We start from the raw sequence: 25,117 nt of genomic DNA on the forward strand, positions 1-25,117 counted from the left end.
ACTATTTCAACTTGTGACATTTCAAGATACGCCACAAACTTAAATGATTTTACTGCAACTTTTCTTCACTCTCTTTGTTTATATATATATATATATATATATATATATATATATATATATATATATATATATATATATATATATATATATATATATATATATATATATATATATATATATATATATATATATATATATATATATATATATATATATATATATATATATATATATATATATATATATATATATATATATATATATATATATATATATATATATATATATATATATATATATATATATATACACACACACAGTCAACCCTCGGCTATCGCGTTTTATTGCTATCGCGCACCCATGAAAAGCTGCTAAAATTTCATTATCGCGACCTCAGTTGCCTGCTATTGCGCGTCCCGCCATGACGTAATGGAATATCTGAGTGCTCATTGGCCAAAACCGCCTTCCCGCCAAGATCAATTCGGCTATAGCGCGGCTATTTCACCCCAATTGGGCGCGATAGCCGAGGGTTAAGTGTGTGTATATATATATATATATATATATATATATATATATATATATATATATATATATATATATATATATATATATATATATGATATGATTTGAAAAAAAAACATTCTGCTTTCAGTTGTTTTAAAGGATTAAAGAATAATGAAAAAAATTTTTTATTTTAGGGTGGTTTGCCAAGGTACCATGAAATTGGTAGAGCAATGGCAACACTCCTTAGTGATGAGGTGTTCCATGATGTGGCTTACAAGGCAAAGAACAGAAGTCACCTTCTTGCTGGTATAGATGAATTCCTGGATGCTGTAACAGTTCTCCCTCCAGGGGAATGGGACCCAGCTATAAGGTAAATCTCTATATTATTTTGTACATATTTTTATATTTTGAAAGATTATATGTAAGAATGAGGTGGAGTAAAAAGCTAAACTGACTGCCCTTGGCCAATTTTCCCCTCTTGTATAAAAAGTATTTTGTTTGTATACTTATTTGTATTTATGATGATGATTTTTTTCATGTAAGAGATCTACTGGCCAACAGCAATAAAATTGAAAAGACTTATTTAAGTGCCAGTTCTTAAGAGTCCAAACAGAAACTAAATAACATATAAGTGTCTTGAAATCTCACTCTTGAAAGAGTTCAAGTCATATGAAGGTGGAAATGCAGTAATAGGGAGTTTACCAGAAGAAGGGATGAATGATTAAGAATGCCAACTAACTCTTGCATTCTTGCATTTGAAAAATGAAAAGTATAATAGAAAGTCATGTGCAGTGAGGTTGTTGGAGGATAGGAAGCATACAGTTCAAAAGATTAGAACTGCATTTATCATTAATAGTAGTGGAAGATGCAAGAGATGCAACATTGCAGCAATGAGAGAGAGAGGTTGAAGGCAGTAAATTTAAGGAAACGAGCTGATAAAATTAAATGTTCTATCTAAGAATAGATTGAATATAGACCAACTTCCAGCAAGAAGGAAAGGTAGATGTTGATAGGGTTGGAATAAGGTGCAAGAATGGAAGTACAGTTTCAGTAAACAATTGAAGAAACCCCATCAGCTTCATAAGCCTCCTAGTGTTAACAGTTAAGGCCATTGAGGTTATGGAAAATATCACCATAAAGGATTTAAATTGGTAACATTAAAGTAGTTAGAGGGTGAAGAGGGACAAACAAGCCCTAAATAATATTTTTAGAAAAGTTCAGATTAAGAGATGAATTAGATGCTAGTGACGTCATCATGGTGAAATAAAGCAGGAAAAAGATGAAGAAGGAGCTATTAGAGAGTTTTGCATGATGTTTTAAATCACAGACACAGAAAAAATGAGGACTCAATGGGTTGTATAGAAGTCACTTTATTTAATTTTGAATTCTGAGTGAAGTATGCATATATCAGATGCTTGTAGAGTTGTGTGAAGATGAGAGTTGTGTTATCTTTATGGGACAAGTTGTGACTGCCCTCTTGTGTTGTGTGTGTTTGTCTGTGCATGTATGTGTTTGAACACATCTTTGATGCCTAATCTTATGTTAGATAGAATTTTTCTTAATGTGATATTTGTTCTTGCACTTGTCTTACCTATTTATTTACTTTTCATAATGTAATTCATAAATATGTTATTAAATAAATATTCAATTTCCTTCCCTTTATCAGGATTGAGCCACCTGCAGCCATTCCATCTCAAGACACACGAAAGAAGAAGCAGCCAGTGGAGGTTATTGATGAAGAGGAGGAAGAAGTGAAGTTGCGAGAAGAAGCGGGACTTACCCGATCTGGGAAACTATTTGGTGGTCTTATAAATGACATAAAGAGGAAATCACCATGGTACCTGAGTGACTACAAAGATGGCATATCTATCCAGTCTATTGCCTCGATCATTTTCATTTACTTTGCTTGCCTTACTCCTATAATTACCTTTGGAGGTCTTCTTGGTGAAGCCACAGAAAACAGAATTGCTGCACTGGAGTCTCTTGTTGCTGGATTGATCTGTGGAGTGACCTATGGTTTCTTCTCTGGTCAACCTTTGACCATTCTGGGATCAACTGGCCCTGTATTGGTATTTGAAACCATCTTGTATGACTTCTGCAGGTATGGATGTTAGACAGACAAACTTTTAATTATGTAGATGACAAAAGAACCAATATGGGAGTAAGATTGAGATATATTGGATTTACATGCAAAATAGACTTAGAAATTCAATCAGCCAAATGTATGGTAATTCTAAGATATTAGACACAAATTCAATCAGTTCAATGTATGGTAATTGTAAGATATTAGACACCTAAACTGCCTGTCCTCGTCCTCGTTTTACACAGTTGACAATTACTACCATTTTTTCAATTTACGATAAAAAAATCGCACTTACGATATTTGAAATTCCCGCCGCATGTGATTGTGGCGCTGCACTGCGACCAAGTCGGACCAACAACAAACCAGTCACTTTCGCGCCAGAACGACGAATAACAGTGAGACTGTGCTCAGTGATTTAATTACATTATTCTCTGCATTTAAGACCAATTCCTGTCCAAAATGTCACTGAAACGTAATTTGGATCTTGGTGAAGAAGTGGGTAAGGGTGAACGAGCCAGGAAAAGTTTAATGTTGGAAACGAATCTTGATATAGTCAAGAGAAAAGAACTTGGGGAAGGCTCATCAGCTATAAGCCGTTCCCTGAATTTACCACAGTTGCTCCTGTTTTGAGGAATGCTTCAAGTGTTAAGGAGGCAGCAGCTAATGCTTCAAGCCTGCAGGTAAAATTGCTGACAAAACATCGGGAACCCATTATGGATCGGATGGAGGGTTTACTTAAAATTTGGATAGACAGCCAAACACGCCAGCATGCCCCACTCTCGTTGAGCCTCATTTCAGAAAAGGCCCTGTCTATTATTGAAACCTTGAAGGTTGAGATGGATGTTTGTTTGCTTTTTTTGATTGACTTTCATACAGAGCTGGAACGTATTCCTATCTAATACATGTTAAAACAGGTTTGGTTTACAGTAGCTTTTTGAGGAACGCATTTCTAGTGTAAAACGAGGACTTACTGTATAGTAAAACATAAATATAAATGAAATGTTAATCTTATAAAAGAGATTAACTTTCTGGCTACAAAACTGGTAAATTTCCAGTTTCACCTGTATTGAATCAGAATTTGATAACATTATTCATCATGCCTCAACATACTATTTGTTATTTTATAATTGTCTTATCTTGTAGGACCATGGAATGGAGCTATCTATCATTCCGGTTGTGGATTGGTATATGGAGTGGTATCATCTTGTTAATCTTGGTTGCAATAGACGCATCAGCCTTGGTGTGTTTCATTACTCGCTTCACTGAGGAAAACTTTGCTACCTTGATTGCATTTATTTTTATATATAAGGTAAATCTTTTTCTGTTCTGTTATAAAATGAAGAATGATAAAATTCCTTCTGATATTCTGCCATATTTTTCAACATAAAGGTAACAATTTTTGCATACATACATCAAAATGTTTCTTTTTTCATGAAGGCTGTGGAGAAAGTTATGAAGATTGGCCACAAGTATCCTATGGAAATAAGTGTTGATTTAAATAAGAGTTGTATATGTGTGCCATTCAATGAAACAGAAGACGTAATGGAGTCTACTGACTGGAGCAACATGACAAGTGAAACTTGTACTGAAGTAAGTCATAATGATGGTAGTAAATTTTTCTATATATATATATATATATATATATATATATATATATATATATATATATATATATATATATATATATATATATATATATATATATATATATATATATATATATATATATATATATATATATATATATATATATAGATATATAATGGTTCGCTTAACGAAGTTTCGCTTAACGAAGGTTTTTTTTAAGGAACGTAACCCCTTCATTAAGCGGGGGTTATATGAAATCAGAAGTTCACCCCTACCTTGCCAATATATATATATATATATATATATATATTTATACTTCTAACTCAAACCAGTTTATTTAGAAGAAAATAAAGACACTTTGCATGTATTTGTTATTACTAGGAACAAATTATGATGGATGAATTAGAAGTAATAAAAAATTAAGCTATGCTAATTATTACAGATCTACAATGGCACCATGAAGGGAGATGGACATGAATGTATGCACTATTATCCTGATGTGTACTTGCTGAGTCTGATTCTCTTCTTTGGCACCTTCCTCATTGCCATATATCTTAAGGATTTCAAATCTGCTGCCTTCTTCCCTGCTAAGGTAAGGTTTTAGTGGTGAGAAGATAAGTTAGTGTTAATAGGAATCACAGTGTGTTGTCTATGATTGTAAAGATGTAGATCACGAAACCCCTTACAACAATGCACCATATAATATTGAATTGATCCACAACTCTCAAAAATATATCTTCATTTTCTACCTATCAACAGCAGTGTCATCAGCAAACAGACTTGCTTATATAAACAAAGTCACTTCATTCAGTTTCATTCTTATATCTACCTTAGCTTAGTTTCATGAAACAGCTAGTGATAGGCATAGATGTATAGAATTGTCTGAGGTGTTAATATGAATGATTGAAAATTGTCTAGAAAGGTCTAACTAAAATGTAATTGTATTTGAGGTGAGAATTCTTGAAATTATTACTGGCAAGGGGCAGTGATAAGTTATTGCACTGGTAGTGTATGTCAACCCTTTTGATTAGAAATTTGTTAAACCTGATTATGCAACCTCTTCTCTGATGCTTTATTGAGTTGTTGATTGCATGTAGTAATTTAAGGAATCATAGTAAGCTGACAGTATGTATTTGTTTTCACATGCATATTTTCATATACTGTCAATGTTTATTTGAAATTTATTTTGTCAGCAAATCCTGTAGAAATCATCAAAGATTATAATTGCTAGCAGTTTTTTGTATGACTTTTCAATAATTGTAGGCTTAAGGATGTAGCACCTCCATCATCATCCAGTCTGAGGAATCACTAAGTGGAAACTGATGTTGCTAAGTGTGATTATGATAGTAAAAGCATGAGGTACAAGAGGTATTCTTGGTAATCACCTAGTATGATATAATGTGAAGCTTAGAGAGTTGTCGTCAAATGAAAATTGACAAAACAACAATCAACAAATATGAATCTCTCTCTCTCTCTCTCTCTCTCTCTCTCTCTCTCTCTCTCTCTCTCTCTCTCTCTCTCTCTCTCTCTCTCTCTCTCTCTCTTTCTGAAATGGGGTTTGAGTTATGTTTCATCTTTTCTTAACATTTTAAAACTACTATGTTTGCTAATAATTCAATATTGAAAACTAAAATCCAATAACCCCAACAGATTCGCCAAGTCATTAGTGACTTTGCTGTCATTATTGCTATTTTGGTTATGAGTGGAATTGACTTTGCTATTGGAATCCACACCCCAAAGCTGGAGGTCCCTTCAGAATTAAAACCAACATGGTCTGGCCGTGGATGGCTCATTCCTCCCTTCGATGGTAAGCTTAATTTTGGTCCCATTTTATGATCTCCTATTATAAATAATCTCTTAAATGTCAGAGTTTCTTGATAAATGGGTGTACATAATGGTTTTATTAATCAACTTAATGTACCACTTAGAGAGTCATATATTGTTTAGTGCTCCATTTGTCAATTAATTACAAGTTTCAAATAATCATTTAAAGAAATTTAGTGTGAATAAAGTCTAGTAACTTTATGAATTTAAAAAGGGCTTAAATGATAAGGTGACAATGACACATAGAATGCTTTTATGATAGAAATTATGTGCTCAAGATTAAAGAGCATGAATTGTCAATATGTTAGATTATCAAAACATTCTGAATTAGTTTGGCTGTGTAAATAGATGGGAAGAGAAGAGGTTAGAAAAATGCTAAAGTTAAATTATAGGAAGAGCATTGTAAGAATAGTGATGAAAATTGTAATGTCAACTTTTTTTCACATCCACCCAACATAAGTCAGGTCAGGGCATCAGGAATAGTGAGAAAATGTCTGAATTTAGTTATGATAAATTATATATTCATGAAAACCCACAAGCTGCAAATTGTTATATAATTAAGGATTGTTTTGGACATGCTTAAAACTAGTAATATTTTATTCAGGTAACCCTTGGTGGACTTCAATTGTGGCTCTAGTGCCTGCTCTGTTGGCCTGCATTCTCTTGTTCATGGATCAACAAATCACTGCTGTTATTGTCAACAGAAAAGAGCACAAACTCAAGGTTAGCTATATAAATAAACCTGAGTATCATAAATCATCATCATCATTGGTACTTTGGTTTCAGTGGGCTTTTTTCTCCTTCTTTTGTTATCCTTAGCCAGAATATGTCATACATAAAGAAAGCTTTGCATTCTTAAAGGGAGTCCCTACTAGAAGAAATAGTCCAGGCTATTGTTTTTCTAAACAGCTTTTCATTACATTCTAACCATCAGTTCCATTTATTCCTATCTATTTCACTCTTGTATACCAGAGTCCTCTTAAGCTCATTTACCTCTGTCATTTATTTCTCATCTCCAAACACTTCTTAAGACTTTATATGAGTCCATTATATTTGTATGCCAACTTATGATACACTATGATTTGAAGTCCCAGAATGAATGAGCAGCCGGCAGTTGCTTTATGCTGTATGACCAGTATTTATGTATGGAACAGTTTTAGCCCAGCCAAAAAAGTTCTGATCACTATGATGTCTTCTACTATTTTCACTAGAATTGTAAAACTTCAAGAATCAGATGTTATGTAATATCTTTGCCTGCTGGTCATTACCTTCACTCATTATCCAATTTCACATCCCATCTGGTCCTTGAGCCCTAATGACATCCAACATTTTCATAATCTTGATTCCTTTGACTTCCACATGGATCTCCCTCATTTCTTTGTCCTTTTAACTTATTTTCTTTGGTGAATACTAAGTGAAAGCACCTATTCATTACTTCTGCCTGTGATCTTGCATCCTCGTATGTGACATTATCAACTTTAAATCTATCTATTTTTTTTTTTTTTTTTTTTTTTTTCTATTAACGTATCTATAAAAGAATTTTGGCTTATTTTTGTATTTGTCAACTATATATTTCTCATAGTTCCTTTGTTCATCTCTTAGGGTTTGGACATATTCATTTCTCACTACTTTAAATTCTTCCCAATTATTATATCCTCTTTTTCTCCATCTATTGCATGCTGCTTCTTTTTTCACTTGTGCTAAGTTACATCTTGTGTTACACCAGTCTTCCTTTCTTTCCCCCTGATTGATTCTGATTTTAGGAACATATTTTGTAATCCCTTCATTATAAATATTCATAAAAATATCCCACTTCCCCTGTACATTATTTTGTTGTGTATAGTTGATTTCATTTAGCTTCTGCAAAGTATTCCCTCAACTTTGTGAGGTCAGTAACATCACTCCTCTTCCTTTCTTACTATTCCTAGATCTTAATCACACATTATAATCCATCTCCAATATTTATATTTTCTGCTGACTCATTTAGTGTAGTTTCTGTAATGTCCATGATGTCTTGCTGCTTTATCTTAATGTAATTATGACCTTCATGCAACATTGATATTATTCCATTTATATTTGTATATGCTACTGACAATTTACTGTTTCTACTTACATTACTGATTCCTCTTATTCTTTCCTTGTCAGATACCACTTCCTCATCCTCTCATTCTTAACCTTCCAGTAGAATTTTTTCTTCTCTTCCTCTGATCTGTTCTCGTTTTTTTCTTTGCCTCTCTTATAAGTTTGTTTATGTTATTTCTCTCCTCCTTATTCATGTCCCATTTTATCCAATTTTTTTTTGTATTATTCTATCTTGTCCAGTCTCCATGCATGTGGTATCACCTGTGATGCTGTTGTTTGTGCTCTAAAGTTGACTTTCAGTGGTCCTCTTCCTCCCTCTGTATATTTTCCTAGTCTGTGTACTTAATTAATTTCACTCACATAGTCCTCACCTTCTCCCTGAACACTTCTTACCACATAATATGCTATCTTTTTTGTTTCTTTTCCCTCTTTGGTTTTATAGTTTCCTCTTCTTCATTTAAGACAAAGATAAGTATACTTTTCTTCTTGTCCACTGTATCCCTTACAATTGATTGCTTTTATTTGAATACCTTCACTATCTCTTGGGTTAGGTCTACCTTTTCTATCTGTTGTGCTTTACTCATTTCCTTCATCCATCCATCTTGCAAACCAATATCTCTCATCAGTCAGGATAAAAGAAAAAACTCAGTCATTACATGAAAATGATGACAAAATTGTCATAGATATATGAAATAAACTGGTTCTGTATCAAAGATTATCTTTGCCAAATACTAATGCATTTGATTTTTTTCTTTGACTACTGCAGAAGGGTGGTGGCTACCATCTTGATCTCTTCATCCTGGCCCTCTTGACAACACTCAATTCTATCTTTGGTCTGCCATGGTTTGTTGCTGCCACTGTGCTCTCCATCAATCATGTCAATTCTTTGAAGCTGGAGTCTGAATGTGCAGCCCCTGGGGAGAAACCTCAGTTCCTAGGTGTCAGGTGAGTGGTAACCCACCTCTATCCATTGACCTTCATATAAATAAAGAAATGTTCCATATGTAAAAAGCTACAGGATTTGTAAGGAGAGATATGTTAGTCTATTACAGGATGTTTTAACATAATTTGTGATACATTTTCATTATTCTAAGTATGTGCATGCATATGAAAATGGTTGAAGTTCAGGGCAAATTCTACAGCTGCATATGGCTTTGTCACACATCTCTATCTCATTGGTCTTTGAACCTGTGATGGATAATATCCTTCTCCCTGGGACATAGCCAATGTGATATTTCCATTGTTTACCTTCACCATACTGTTCCAGCCTGGATTCAAACCAGGGCCTACACATTCATGACTACCAGGGTGCATTAGCCAATGCACCATGGATGTTCTTTATGTAAAGACAAGTATACTATTTCTAGATTAGCAGTCATAATGAATGATATAATTTTTTTCCATTTTCAGAGAAAATCGCTTGACTCACATAATTATTTTTGGTTTGATTGGATTGTCTGTAATCATGACACCAATTCTACGTAAAATTCCCATGCCTGTACTCTTTGGTGTGTTTTTGTACATGGGTATTGCTGCACTGAAGGGCATTCAGCTATTTGATAGAATCCTCATCATGTTCATGCCGATCAAGTATCAGCCAGACTACTCCTTCTTGAGACAGGTATGGATAAGTCTCTACACTAAAGTCTACTATTGTTTGTTTCTACAGGGCACTAGATTATATTAGAATGATTTTAACATAGCAGCATAGGGAATGATTATATAAAACATAAGTGAAATAACTAATGATGGCAAAAAAACTAAATTTCCACTTAAAGGAAATAAAAATGTAATTAGGATTATCAGTGGTACCTGTGGATATTCCATTTCTCATGTGTGTGTGTGTGTGTGTGTGTGTGTGTATTTACCTAGTTGTATTTTACCTAGTTGTAGTTTTACAGGGCCTGGGCTTTATGCTCGTGTGGCCTTGTCTCTATATCTACACTTATCCAATCTTACTTTAAAAGTGTGCACACTCTTTGCAGACACTACTTCTTCATCTAAACTGTTCCACGTCTCAATACATCTGTGTGTGTGTGTGTGTGTGTGTGTGTGTGTGTGTGTGTGTGTGTTTGTTTATGAGAGAGAGAGAGGGAGGGAGGGAGGGAGGGAGGGAGTTAAGGTAGATGAAGAATAGGAGGAAGTGTAACAAGTAGGAAGAGTATCCACTCCCTTCTCACTCTCAGTATCACAGCTTAATTTTTTTTTATCTTATACTCTTTCACTTCTCTCTTTGTCTCTCTCACACTTTTTTTATATCATTCCCCCCCCCTCTCTCTCTCTCTCTCTCTCTCTCTCTCTCTCTCTCTCTCTCTCTCTCTCTCTCTCTCTCTCTCTCTCTCTCTCTCTCTCTCTCTCTCTCTCTCTCAAAAATTTTATCTATCATTTTTACATCTTTTGGACAAGGAATAGGAGTAGAAATGTAGAAAAAGGGGAAAGGAGGTGTAGAAGACTTAGTCATAAAGTGTGAATATGAAACTGGGGTAAAGAAGAAGAGGAGAGAAAGGAGGAGGTAGTGTAGTCAAAATGTATAGATATGATACCATGATATGACACACAGAGGTATAAGTGCATTGATATATAGATATAATTAAAGAGGACTGGTGTTAGTAGATAGAAAGAAGTTCATCTTTAAGAGTGACAGTGTGTGAAAATGTTAATATAAGATAAAACCATGTTTTGGCTATTTTTGATGTTAGAATTCAGTCATTAGAATTTTCATCAGTAAGCACTTATAGAATGTCTTGTATTAAAAAAAATTAACTAAAAGCATATAAAATAATACGTAGTTATATTGGTATGAATTACAGTGCTGAAAGGGACTGCTGGCATACATACATACAGCTATCCAGTTTCAGGTTTAAGCACATACACATGGAATCTGCCTTTCATTGTATATAGAACTGATATTTTCAATTGTGTGTTTACTTTCCTCAGGTTCCTTTGAAGAAGGTTCACCTCTTTACTGCGATCCAAGTGGCTTGCCTTGCAGTGCTGTGGGTGATCAAGTCTTTCAAGCAAACATCCATTCTCTTCCCACTTATGGTACTTATGTCCTTTACAACTGTAGTATGAATATTTTGAAACATCAGTTCTCTCTCTCTCTCTCTCTCTCTCTCTCTCTCTCTCTCTCTCTCTCTCTCTCTCTCTCTCTCTCTCTCTCTCTCTCTCTCTCTCTCTCTCTCTCTCTCTCTCTCTCTCTCTCTCTCTCTCTCTGTGTGTGTGTGTATTTATCTAATTGTGATATATAGGGAAAGAGCCACAGTTAGGCCTGTATTGTCATGTGTATGTTCCATTTTGCATTCAACTTTATCTTGAATTTGTGAATTATTTTTTCACACATAATTTCATTATTGAGTTCATTCCAAGCTGTTATACGTCTTTATGGAACACTACATTTTTTAAAGTCTTCTGCTTGCGCTCCTTTTTAGCTTCTTGCTATATTCTCTTCTATCACTTACATTCCTCATTACAAAATCATCTCTATCAATCATCTCCCTTCCCTCTTGGATCCTATATATTGCTATTAGGTCTCCTCTCTGCTTCCTTTCTTCCAATGTTACTAGTCCCAATTCTCTCAATCTTCATAAGGAAGATCATTTAGTCTTGCTTATATGTTTGATGCTACTCTCTGTATCCTTTCTAATTTTCTAGTTTCTTTTTTCAGTTATGGTGACTATACTTCCTTTGCTTATTCCAATCTTGGTCGTATCATCAATGTTATTAGTTCTGTGTGTATGTGTGTTTATATATATATATATATATATATATATATATATATAGTGTGTGTGCATGTATTTACCTAGTTGTATTTACGTAGTTGTATTATACAGGGTTCGAGCGGGGCTCATAGTGTCCTGTCTCCATATCTCCATTTATCTAATATTTCTTTAAAGTTATGCACACTATGTGCTGCAACAATTCCATTATCCAATGCATTCCATTTTTCCAGAGTTCTGTGTGGAAAACTGTATTTTACAATGTCCTTCACACACTGCCTCATCCTGATCTTCTTTTCATGTCCTCTTGTCCTTCCATCCTCTTCCGCCAACAACACCAGATCTTTTTTATCTATCTTTTCAATATAATTTACTATCTTATACATTGTTATTAGGTCCCCGCATTCTCTTCTATCTTGTAAGGTTGGCAGTCCCATTTCCTTCAGTCGTTCTTCATATGTGAGGTCCTTTAATTCCGGCACCATCTTTGTAGTAATCTTCTTTATCCTTTCCAGTGTTCTTATATCTTTTTTAGAACTTGGAGACCATACATACCACTGCTGCATATTCCAGCCGTGGACGTATCATGCTTGTGATGATTTTTTTCATCATATCTTTATCCATGTAACGAAATGCCACTCTTATATTAGTCAACATTCTATATGATAGTCCAAATATCTTATTTATGTGTTTATCAGGGCTCATATTTTCTTGTATGATCACTCCAAGATCTTTTTCCTCTTTAGTCTTCGTTATTTGCTCCTCTTCCATCAAACAGTTCCATTCAGGTCTTCTCTTACTCTTTTCTAGTTCCATTATGTGGTATTTCTTGGCATTAAACTCTAATTTCCACTTCTTGCTCTATTCATAGATCTTATTTAAATCTTCCTGTAGCAGTAGTCAGTCCTCTCTGGTTTTGATAACTTTTAGCAACTTTGCATCATCAGGGAATAAATTCATATAGCTGTTTATCCCAATGTGAATGTCATTTACATAAACTTGAAACATAATGGGGGCTAACACTGACTCTTGTGGCACCTCGCTGGTTACTTTACTCCAAGACGAGTATGTATCTCTGATCACAGTTCTCATTTATCTATCCTTCAAATAATCTCTTGTCCATTCGAGCAAGGTTCCACGCAGTCCTCCTATGATCTCTAGTTTCCAAAGAAGTCTTCCGTGAGGGACTTTATCAAATGCCTTTTTTAATGTCCAGGTATACTGTGTCTACCCATCCATCTCTGCTTTCAAGTCCTGCAATAACTCTGGAGTAGAAGCTTAATAAGTTTGTGTGTGTGTGTATGTGTATGTGTGTGTGTGCTTGTGTATTTACCTAGTTGTATTGTATAGGGTTCGAGCGGGTCTCATAGTATCCTGTCTCCATGTCTCCATTTATCTATTTTTTTCTTAAAGTTCTGCACATTATGTGCTGTAACAACTTCATTATTCAATGCATTCCACTTCAACATTCTGTGTGGAAAACTGAATTTTGCAATATTCTTCACACACTGCCTCATCCTGATCTTCTTTACATGCCTTCTTGTCCTTCCATCATCATCTGTCACCAGCACCAGGTCTTCCTTATCTATCTTATCAATTCCATTGACTATCATGTACATTGTTATCATGTCCCTTGTTCTTCTCTCTTCTAATGTGGTCAGTCCCAGCTTCCTCAGTCTTTCCTCATAGTCTAACTCCTGAGTCCTGGTACCATCCTTGTTGCCATCTCTTTGTATCCTTTCTAATCTTCTTTATCTTTTTCATATGGTGACCACACACTGCTGCATATTCTAACTGGGGTGTATCATGCTTGTGATATCTTCTTCATCATTCCTTCATCTAGGTAGTGGAATGCCAATATTTTGAAGCATGTTTATATGTTTTCCAAATATCTTGTTAATGTGTTTCTCCGGTGACAAAGTGTTTTGCAGTTAATCACTCCTAAGTCTTTCTCCTCATTGGTCTTCTTTATTTTTCTCTCCCATTAAATGTAATACCAGTTTTCTTCTGTCTTTACTAGTTCCCATTTTCATAACATTTCTTGTCATTAAATTCCATCTTCCACTTACTCCATTCATAGATCTTTTTATCAAGATCTTCCTGTAACTTGTTACAATCTTCCACATTCTTTACTCTCTCTTAGCTTAGTATCATCAACAAATAATTAATATAACTGTTTAATTCCTACTGGCATATCATTAACATAAATCAAAAACATGATGGGACCAGCACTGACCCTTGTGGAACTCCACTGGTTACCTTCTTCCACTCGGACTTCCTTCCTCTCACCACTGTTCTCATTTCTCTTCCCATTAAGTAATTTTCCATCCATTTTGCTAGTTTATCATTTACTCCTCCAATCATCTTTAGTTTCCACATCAGTCTATTGTGTGGTACTTTATCAAAGGCCTTTCTCAAGTCCAGGTAGATAGCATCCACCCATCCCTCTCTATGTTGTAGTATGTCAGTCACTCTTGAATAAAAACATAATAAATTGGATACACACGATCTTCCTTTTCTGAAACCAAACTGCCTTTCACTCAGAATGTTTTCACTTTCTAGATACTCACTCCACTTAGCTTTAATTACTTCTTCACATACCTTGCACAATATACTAGTCAACGATACTGGTCTATAATTTAGCGGTTCCATTCTACTACCATTCTTATATATAGGCACAATGTCAGCTCTTTTCCACTCTTTCGGGACTAATCCTGTTCGTATGGAGGTTTCCACAATATCAAATACGGGTTCAACAATTGATCCTTACATTCTTTTAGCAACCTCCCAGATATGCCATCAGGCCCCATTGATTTATTAATATCCAGATTGCTTATAATTTTCCTTACATCTTCCTTAGTAACCATGATGTCCTGCATTTGCTTTATTTCCGTAGGCCTTCCTCCCATAAAATGCTCCTCCTTTGTAAACACTTTGCAAAAGTTGTCGTTCAAAATTTCAGCTATCTCTCCAGCATCTTCATATACTTCTTCCCCATTTTTTTACCTTTTCTATTGCCTCCCTTTTATTTAGTTTTCCATTTATGAATTTGTAAAACATTTTTGGGTCACTATCACAGTTTTCCACCACCCTCTGTTCATATTCCTTCTGTGCTGTTCTCCTTACTTCAACATATCTATTTCTTGCTGTTTTGTAGCCTTCCCTTGATAATACATCACTGCTTTTCTTAAGTTTCTTCCATGCCTTTTCTTTGTTCTTTTTTGTTTCTTCACAATTTCTATTAAACCACTGTTTATTATTTAAAGTGTGTGTGTGTGTGTGTGTGTTTGTTTTTTACTTTGACTTTGAATACCTGAGCGTTAGATATTTTTACTTTTAATTTACCCAGTTAGTCTGTCACACAACTTGATCATTATATACTTTAGAGAAACAATTATTACTAAAATTTGGCTTTCAAAATATTGCCTTTGTAGTACTTTCTTAGTCTTCTGTTCTGTTTTTCACCATAAATTATTGTAGTCCTTTTTTTCTGTTCCTACCACATAACTGTATATTTTAAAACCTTGTGATATTTCTTTCCCAGTAAACTGACTATCTTCCTATACAGTTATGTAATGATAATATTTCATTCTGTCAAACCTAAACACTACACTCTTTCATACAACCACAAATGTGATAAACATTCATGGCCTTTTTCTAGATATTGTACAACCATTCCAAACACTTATATGATAATCACATCAATCATTGCATACTCCTTTTGCCACAAGGGAGAGAGTCTTTTGATTCATATTCTTTAACACCAAAACTAATGTATTCTGATCTTTTTCACAGTTGGTAGTAATGATTGGTGTCCGGAAATCACTGGACTGGGCCTTTACTCAACGAGAGCTCAAAATATTGGATGACACTCTGCCAGAGTTTAGCCGCAAGAAGAGGATGGAAAACGTGGATGATGAAGAAGATGAGGAGAAACTCGGAAAAGAAACAGTAAGGAAAAGTTTTTTAATTCTGGCTATAAATGTGTTACACTATTCAGAGTAGATTTTTCAAACTTGAAAAGTTATACTAAATGATCTTAGGAGTGAAATCTGACAAGTGGATTGAAAAATATACTGTATTTGATAACATATGACACACCCTATTTTAGCAGGACATTCAGAAAAAAGTTTTTTGTGTATCTAAACATATAATGTTTAAGTAAGCTATTCTTACAGCTAAAGAAAGCAATCACAGTAATAACATCCTACATGATTGCAGTGATAAAACTTAAAACGTGTGTATATATATATATATATATATATATATATATATATATATATATATATATATATATATATATATATATATATATATATATATATATATATATATATATATATATATATATATATATATATATATATATATATATATATATATATATATATATATATATATATATATATATATATAGGAGAACTGCCAAGGGCCAAAGAAAACAATGTTAGAAAAAAGGCTCTCTAGAATTGCAGTCTCCACAAAAAAATTAAAAAAAACTATTCAAAAGAGTGGGATAAATGTCTTGACACCTCTCTCTTAAAAGAAGTTTAGTCATAGGAAGATGGAAATACAGAAGCAGGCAGGGAGTTCCAGAGTTTACCAGTGAAAGGTATTAATGATTGACAATACTGGTTAACTCTTGTGTCAGAGAGTTGACAGAGTAGGGATGAGAGGAAGAAGAAAGCCTTCTGCATCGAGGCTGCAGGAGGAGGGGAGGCATGCAATTAGCAAGATCAGTAGAACAGTTAGCATGAAAATAGCGATAAAAGATAGAAAGAGATGCAACATTTCGGCGTTGAGAAAGAGGCTGAAGACTGTCATTTAGAGGAGGGGAGTTGATGAGACAAAAAGCTTTTGTTTCCACCTGTCTAATAAAGATAAAGCTGTATGTGTGGAATCCCCCCAAACATGCGAAGAGTACTCCATACAGAGGCGGATAAGGCCCTTGTACAGAGTTAGCAGTTGGAGGGCGCGAAAAACTGGTGGAGACACTCAGAACACCTAACTTCATAGAAGCTGTTTTAGCAAGAGATGAGATGTGAAGTTTCCTGTTAAGATTATGAGTAAAGGACAGACCAAGGATATTCATTGTGGAAGAGGAGACAGTTGAGTGTCATTGAAGAAGAGGGATAGTTGTCTGGAAGGTTGTGTCGAGTTGATAGATGGAGGAATTGAGTTTTGAGGCATTGAAAACTACTAGTTTTCTCTGCCCCAATCAGAAATCAAAGTCAGGCGTTCTGTAGCTTCCCTGTGCTGTTGACTTCCTGAAGGGTTGGTCATCTCTGAAAGGACGTGGAAAGATGTAGGTGGTATCATCAGCGTAGGAGTGGATAGGGCAAGAAGTTTGGTTAAGAAGGTCATTAATGAATAATAGAAAGAGAGTGGGTGACAGGACAGAACCCTGAGGAACACCACTATTAATAGATTTAGGAGAACAGTGGCTGTCTACCACAGCAGCAATAGAACGGTCGGAAAGGAAACTTGAGATAAAGTTGCAGAGAGAAGGATAGAAACTGTAGGAGGACAGTTTTGAAATCAAAGTTTTATGCCAGACTCTATCAAAAGCTTTTGATAAGTATAACACAACAGCAAAAGTTTCATCAGAATCAGTATGAGTAAGGAAATCCAGAAGATCACCAGTAGAGCGACCTTGACGGAAGCCATACTGGCGATCAGATAGAAGATTGTGAAGTGACAGATGTTTGAGAATCTTCCTATTCAGGATAGATTAAAAACTTTAGATAGCAAGAGATTAAAACTATGGGGCAGTAGTTTGAGGGATTATAACGGTCACCCTTTTTAGGAACAGGCTGAATGTAGGCAAACTTCCAGCAAGAAGGAAAGGTAGAAGTCGATAGACAAAGTTGAAAGAGTTTGGCCAGGCAAGGTGCAAGCACAGAAGCACAGTTTTGAGAACAATAGGAGGGACCCCATCAGGTCCATAAGCCTTCCGAGGGTTTAGGCCAGCAAGGGCATGGAAAACATCATTACGAAGAATTTTGATTGTAGACATGAAATAGTCAGAGGGAGGAGGAGAGGAGGACAAGCCCAGAATCATCCAAGGTGGAGTTGTGAGCAAAGGTTTGAGAGAAGAGTTCAGCTTTAGAGACAGAAGAGATGGCAGTGGTGCCATCAGGATGAAATAAAGGAGGAAAGATGAAGAAGTGAAGTTATTGGAGATGTTTTGGCTAGATGCCAGAAGTCACGAGGGAGTTTGAGTTTGAAAGATTTTGACATTTTCTATTTATGAAGAGTGTTTGGCAAGTTGAAGAACAGACTTGGCATGATTCCAGGCAGAAATATAAAGTGCATGAGATTCAGGAGATGGAAGGCTCAAGTACCTTTTGTGGGCAACCTCTCTATCATGTATAGCACGAGAACAGGCTGTGTTAAACCAAGGTTTAGAAGGTTTAGGTTGAGAAAAGAATGAGGAATGTACGCCTCCATGCCAGACACTATCACCTCTGTTATGCGTTCAGCACAAAGAGATGGGTCTCTGACACGGAAACAGTAATCATTCCAGGAAAATCAGCATAATACCTCCTCAGGTCCCCCAACTGGCAGAGGCAAAATGCCAGAGGCACCTTCGCTTTGGGGATCCTGAGGAGGATTGGAAAAATAGGACAAGATACAGAAATGAGATTGTGATCGGAGGAGCCCAACGGAGATGAAAGGGTGACAGCATAAGCAGAAGGATTAGAGGTGAGGAAGAGATCAAGAATGTTGGGCGTGTCTCCAAGACAGTCAGAAATACGAGTATGGTGTTGCACCAATTGCTCTAGGTCTTGGAGGATAGCAAAGTTGAAGGCTAGTTCATCAGGATGGTCAGTGAAGAGAGAGGAAAGCCAAAGCTGGTGGTGAACATTGAAATCTCCAAGAATGGAAATCTCAGCAAAAGGGTATAGGGACAGAATGTGCTCCACTTTGGAAGTTAAACTGTCAAAGAATTTACTATAGTTAGAGGAGTTAGGTGAGAGATAGACAGCACAGATAAATTTAGTTAGAGACTGACTATTAAGTCAAAGCCAGATGGTGAAAAACTTGAAAGATTCAAGAACGTGGGCACGAAAACAAGTTAAGTTGTTGCGCACATAGACATAACATCCAGCTTTGGAGCTAAAATGAAAATAGGGAAAATAGGAGGGAACAGAGAAGGGGCTACTGTCAGTTGCCTCAGACAGCTGTGTTTCAGTGAGGAAAAGGAAATCAGGTTTAGTAGAGGGGAGGTGGTGTTCCACAGATTGAAAATTAGATCTAAGACCGTGAATGTTGCAGAAGTTAACCCCTTCAATACTGACACACATTTTTACCTTGAGATATGTGTAAGATTAGACCATTTTATTGGTATTAGGAAGGGTCTATGGAGGGTAGATGATTAATGGCCACAATCTTCACTATTTTAATCCCCCACATGAGTTTCTGAAGCTGTATAAAGTCATCAAATTGTAAGCAGAATGAATATGAACATACATCACAGTACTCAAGGGGTTAATGAAGAAAAAATTGAGGGAGGTTTAAGACATTTAGGGTCATCAATGAAAGAGCAGTGCAACCTGGGGACATTTCTGGTTCCCTCCCCAGAAGGGGACTCTGAGGCTAGATTTGGAGTCGCCATTTTTTTTATCTTGAAATTCTAAGTGAAGGGTGTGTGTGTGGTAAGTGCATGTAGTTTTATGAAAAGAAGAGTTGTTTTCAGAGGGCAGGCTGTGACTGCCCCTTTGAGTTGTGAAACACAAAGGGAAACATTCAGCGAGATCACAACTATATATATATATATATATATATATATATATATATATATATATATATATATATATATATATATATATATATATATAATCTCTCTCTCTCTCTCTCTCTCTCTCTCTCTCTCTCTCTCTCTCTCTCTCTCTCTCTCTCTCTCTCTCTCTCTCTCTCTCTCTCTCTCTCTCTCTCTCTCCCAAAAATCTTACTGACATTGATCCTATATTGAACAGTAGGTAATAAATATATGTATGATTTTGGCAGACATTGAAAAAAAAAAAAAAAAAAGTAAATGAGTTGATTTAAGCTCTGATTATGAATTGAAGGATTTCACCTTACATTTGAAGACTTGTATGTATTCAAATCATTATTAGATCCCAGTATGTTGCATTTAAAAACTTTAATATTTGCTAGTAGCTTAATGACCAATCTTGTTGTGAGATGTAAACATGTACCTGGTATATGGCGTCAGCACTGACTGTGAGACACTACAGCCCTAATAATCATATTTTTGATTGTGTGAAAGTGTGTCTTACCTCAAGGAGCACCACTGTAAAGAACACAGTGAATCTTGCCATTGTAAAGATCAAGATTGCTGACCATGTGTTTTGTTTTGGTTCATGTGATGTATGGAAGTTCTTCCTGACTGGTGTCATTCTATGTGATTTACTAGTAAAAATTACCTATTTTATATTGTTACCTTTAAAGAAAGAGTTGTTTTGTCATCACTCTATTTACATGTGCAAAGATGTCTGGGGTTTGATTTTATAGCCTCTGTTGCCATAGACTGACCACCAACAATTGCCTCAATACTGGACCTTGGCCTCATAGGACACACAAGCCCATTTCCTTAAACTTTTTTTGGAGAAAATGTGCATCTTATGAGCCATCAAATATGGTATTTTCATAGTCTTATATACTGATTTAGGTATAAATTATCAATTAATTAACAAAAGGTACTGTACTATTTGGAGTTTTTATTTAATTTCAGAGTGAAGGTGTGATGACTATTCCTCTTGCTAATGGCAATGTCATGAAGGTTCCATTGAATCCCATTAATATTTCGGAGGAGATGAACAAGAGCGGTGTTTGGATGGATATCAACAAAGATCAAGAAAAGAAACCTAACTCGCCAACAAAAAACAAGTGAGTTGTGTTTCTTTTGTGCGTGTAATGTTAACCTTTTTTTTTACTGTAAGCACAATCAAATAAGGCACCTGAAATATATTTAGAGTTTTAAAAATAAAAAAAATCATGATGATGCACGTTAAGTTTCAGGTGGCTTACAAAGTCTGTCAGAGCAAGTAGAGATGCATCTAGTGTTTCTTTTTTTAGATTAGCTTTTCTTGGTCAAGCAAAGGACTGGATCTCATATTCATTGGGTAAAACAAATAGTTTGAATGACTGGTGCATTATTCAAGGATATGTAAGAAAGTGTTAAATCCAGTCATTACACAATAGTTATCTTGATTCAAATCTTTTGTGACAGTGAAATCCACTATCTATCTATCTCTGATGCCTCACTACTTCTAGAAGCTTCCCCAAAGGGAATGGCCACAGTAGAAGAGCCTCTACCTCTCCCTAACCAAGTATTCCATTTTTGTGGCCTCAGGCACTTGGCCCATACTAACACATTTTCTACACATGTACTCCTTAACTCATTTCATTTTATGTTATTTTGATACCCCATTAGTACTTTCAAGTTTGCTCATATATGTGTCCTATTTTTTTTTTTTTTTTTTTTTTTTTTTTAACTCTTCCCTCCTCATCTTTTTCAATATGGCCATACCTTCTCATTGTATTCTTTTTCATCCTTTTAAACTACTTGGACCAGTACTATTAGCATTTTAAACACATTCAATTCCAGCTTGTCATTTTATGTGTTGTCTCTCTGAGAGCTTATTTTCATACCATATACTCTTAATGTTATGCTGTATATTATGCTGAAGTCTCTCATTCAGAGAATGAAAATATCATTTGTTAAACCACTCCTATATCCATAGACAAATTTCTTCCTTTCATGTCTCCTTCAATGACTACCTTTCAGAACTCTATCTTTTATTTCTCCATCTATTTTACCATATATACCTAGCACCTGTTCCTAGGTATTTAAATTTGCCACCTCCATTCTTTCTTCCCATAACCGCCTCACACCTGCACACTCACACTACAAAGTGTCCTAAAATCTCACCCACTCACTTCCATCTTCTTAACCACTGTCATCATTCCTATTTGAACATTCACTTTCAATTATGGCATTTGCTATGGTCTGAAAAAAATACCAAATTCATCAGCCAAATTTTAAATATAAAATGTGTGTCAGCTGGAAGTAAATCTTTTGTCATTTGTGTGTTGTCAAACCAACTATAATGTAAGTATGTTAATATGATAAGCAGGGGACCAGGAGTGTGTTGAATTACAAGTTTCATTGCATTATCAGGATGTACCCCTGAAAATGCCACCACACCAGGACCTCCTTATAACTTGGACAATTTTCAGTTTCACACATCCAATAATTTTCTCATGTTGTTTATGTTCCTCTGGTGAGACATGTAGGGAATTGATTAATGTTCTACATCATTTCTTTTGCTAATGGATAGTTTTCAAGTTATGGCTCTTTTTCAACTTATATCTATCTCTCATCCTCATTGGCCTTTGGGGACCCATAGGAAATTGGGGTCTTGGATTTGGGGAGCATTGAATAAGGAAATGTGCATTGCAAAAGAGGTCGTAGGTCAACAAAATCACACCATAAATCTTTGAAAACACATAAATTACACCTTTGACAGTGGTGGCAGTGGCACCAGCAGTTGCCATGAGCATTGTTGTGTTATTGGTGAGCAGCATTGCCAGCAATTTGCTACACTGATTTATTTTGTGCAGTAGGCTTGTTTTATCATCAATTTTTTTTTGTGTAATTAGATTAAGGTTAGGTTAGGTTACAGATCACTACATGTTTCACCAAAGAAAAAACATGAGCCACATGAGATCATCATTGGTTGGACGAAACTCAAAATTAACCATACCTCCTTATGCAGACGATATTACACTCAGATTCACACGTCCAAACATAGACACAGCCTCTGACATCTTACAAACATTCCTTATAAGACTTCAAGCATTTTGCATCAGAAATAGACCCTTTTTTTTATGTAAGAGAGAAAACTGGCCAAGGCAAAAAAATAAAATTAATTAATTAATTAATTAAAAAAAAATTAACTGCCAGTCCCCTTACAAGTCAAAAAGTCAGCAGAAAGGAAGGAACAAATGTCTTGAAACTTCCTTCTTGAAAGAAGTCAAGTCCTAGGAAGATAGAAATACAGAAGCAGGCAGGGAGTTTCAGAGTTTACCAGAGAAGTATGAATGAGTGTTAGTACTTGTGAGAAGAAAGTTTTGTGCAGCAAGGCCACAGGAGGGGAGGCATTTAGTTTGTAAGATCAGAAGAGCAGTTAGCATGAAAATAGCAGTAGAAGATAGCAAGAGAATAGAGATACAACATTCCAGCAGTGGGAAAGAGGCCGAGGAGAGTCAGTCAGAGGAGTTGAGTTCATTAGATGAAAACCTTGTGATTCCATCCTATCTAAGGAAATTGTTTGAGTGGAACCCCCCCCAAACATACAAAGAGTACTCCATACAAGGATGGATAAGGCTCTTGCACAGAGTTAGCAGTTGGAGGGGCAAGAAAAACTGACAGAGATGCCTTAGAGCGCTAAAGTTCATAGAAGTTGTTTTAGTAAGAGATAAGATGTGAAGTTTCCAGTTTAGATTATGAGTAAAGGACAGACAGAGGATGTTCATTGTAGAAGAGGGGGACAGTTGAGTGTCACTGAAGAAGAGGGGATAGTTCTCTGGAAGGTTGTGTCGAGTTGATAGATAATGGAATTGAGTTTTTGAGGCGTTGAACACTACTAAGTTTTCTCTTCCCCAGTCAGAAATCTTAGAAAGATCAGAAGTCAGGCATTATGTAGCATCCGTGCATTATCTGTTGACCTCCTAAAGGATTGGTCATCTGAAAAGATATGGAAAGGTGTAGGATGGTAGTTTGGTTAAGATCATTAATGAATAATAGAAAGAGTGGGTGACAGGATAGAACCCTGAGGAACACCACTGTTAATAGATTTAGAAAAACAGTGGCTGTCCACCACAGCTGCAATAGAATGGTTGGAAAGGAAACTTAAGATAAAATTGCAGAGAGAAGGACAGAAACCATAGGAGGGCAGTTTTGAAATCAAAGCTTTGAGCCGGACTCTATCAAAAGCTTTTGATATGTCTAATGCAACAGCAAAAGTTTCACCAAGACCTCTAAAAGAGAATGACCAAAACTCAGTAAGGAATTCCAGATAACCAGTAGAGTGACCTTGATAGAAGCCATATTGATGATCCCAGATAAATAAAAAAAAAACTTTAGATAAGCAAGAGATTAAAGCTATAGGATAGTAGTTTGAGAGATTAGAATGGTCACCCTTTTTAGAAACTGACTGAATGTAGGCAAACATCCAACAAGAAAGAAAGGTAGAAGTTGAAAGACACAGTTGAAAGAGTTAGGCCAGGCAAGGTGCTAGAATGGAAGCACAGTTTTTGAGGACAATAGGTGGAACCCCATCAGGTCCAAAAGCTTTCTGAGGGTTTAAGCCAGTGGAGGCATGGAAAACACCATTACGAGGAACTTTAAATGAAGGCATGAAATAGACAGGAAGGAGGAGATGGAGGGACAAGCCGAGAATCATCAAAGGTTTGATAAAAGAGTTCAGCTTGAGAGACAGATGAGATGTCAGTAGTGCCATCAGGATGAAATAAAGGAGGAAAAGATGAAAAAGTAAAGTTATTGGAGATGTTTTTGGCCTGATGCCAGACTAAACATAGCTCCTAACAAATAAACAAGCACTCTTCTCACAAATGATAATCCTTAACACCAATACATCCCACTACTCACAATAAACAACAATGTGATTCCTCACATGCACACACCTAAAATTCTGGATGTAACATACATTATATTTTTGTATCATGTAATCAAAACATTTATTTATAGAAATTCATTACTGTACTGCAATGTCTATTATTATGGACTTAGTAGGGTAGGGGAGCATTGGTAGCAGCATCTTCCATCCCTTGCTACTAAAATGCATCTGGCAGCTGGTTTGAATTTTGGCCATAAATTATTTTTTTTCATCCCATCTCCAATAACTTAGACTATTGGAAAATTATGATTAGTGGTGTTCGGATTAATGAACTTTTACTGTAATAAAGTACAAAAAAAATGTTTTGCCATTGTCATCACACAAAGAGCAAGGAATATGGCAAAATGAGCTAAATAGTATGCACATTGTCTTGAATGTAACTTTACCTTGGAACAAATACCTTTTTTCCCTCTTTATATTACCTTAATTTATCCATTTAAGTTATAGAGTTAACATACCTGTATTTAAATCCTGACATGTATGAAAGAGACATCCATGTAATGATGCCAAATCTTAGTGGACACTGTTGAAAACTCTGTTTACATCCTGTCTCCCAATGTCTTCCTTAAGTTGCTGCTTTTTTTTTTTTCTTTAGAAATGCAACCAATCCT

The 25,117-nt window shown here is 35.6% G+C and overlaps 1 protein-coding gene across 27 annotated transcripts in view; it reads left to right on the forward strand.

The window, feature by feature from the left end:
* LOC123518691 (sodium-driven chloride bicarbonate exchanger-like) overlaps positions 1-25,117 on the forward strand; it is a 328,162-nt gene that overhangs the window by 280,328 nt on the left and 22,717 nt on the right. For all 27 annotated transcript variants that reach the window (XM_045279674.1, XM_045279662.1, XM_045279658.1 and 24 more), the window contains 12 exons: positions 699-874; positions 2,171-2,605; positions 3,731-3,896; positions 4,025-4,177; positions 4,617-4,766; positions 5,825-5,981; positions 6,603-6,721; positions 8,847-9,025; positions 9,491-9,701; positions 11,018-11,125; positions 15,595-15,750; positions 20,537-20,691. In XM_045279674.1, coding sequence (XP_045135609.1) covers positions 699-874; positions 2,171-2,605; positions 3,731-3,896; positions 4,025-4,177; positions 4,617-4,766; positions 5,825-5,981; positions 6,603-6,721; positions 8,847-9,025; positions 9,491-9,701; positions 11,018-11,125; positions 15,595-15,750; positions 20,537-20,691 — 2,165 coding nt within the window. The remainder of the gene's footprint in view (positions 1-698; positions 875-2,170; positions 2,606-3,730; positions 3,897-4,024; positions 4,178-4,616; positions 4,767-5,824; positions 5,982-6,602; positions 6,722-8,846; positions 9,026-9,490; positions 9,702-11,017; positions 11,126-15,594; positions 15,751-20,536; positions 20,692-25,117) is intronic.

Source organism: Portunus trituberculatus, chromosome 44 (assembly GCF_017591435.1).
Source record: "Portunus trituberculatus isolate SZX2019 chromosome 44, ASM1759143v1, whole genome shotgun sequence".
Classification (NCBI taxonomy): Eukaryota; Metazoa; Arthropoda; class Malacostraca; order Decapoda; family Portunidae; genus Portunus; species Portunus trituberculatus.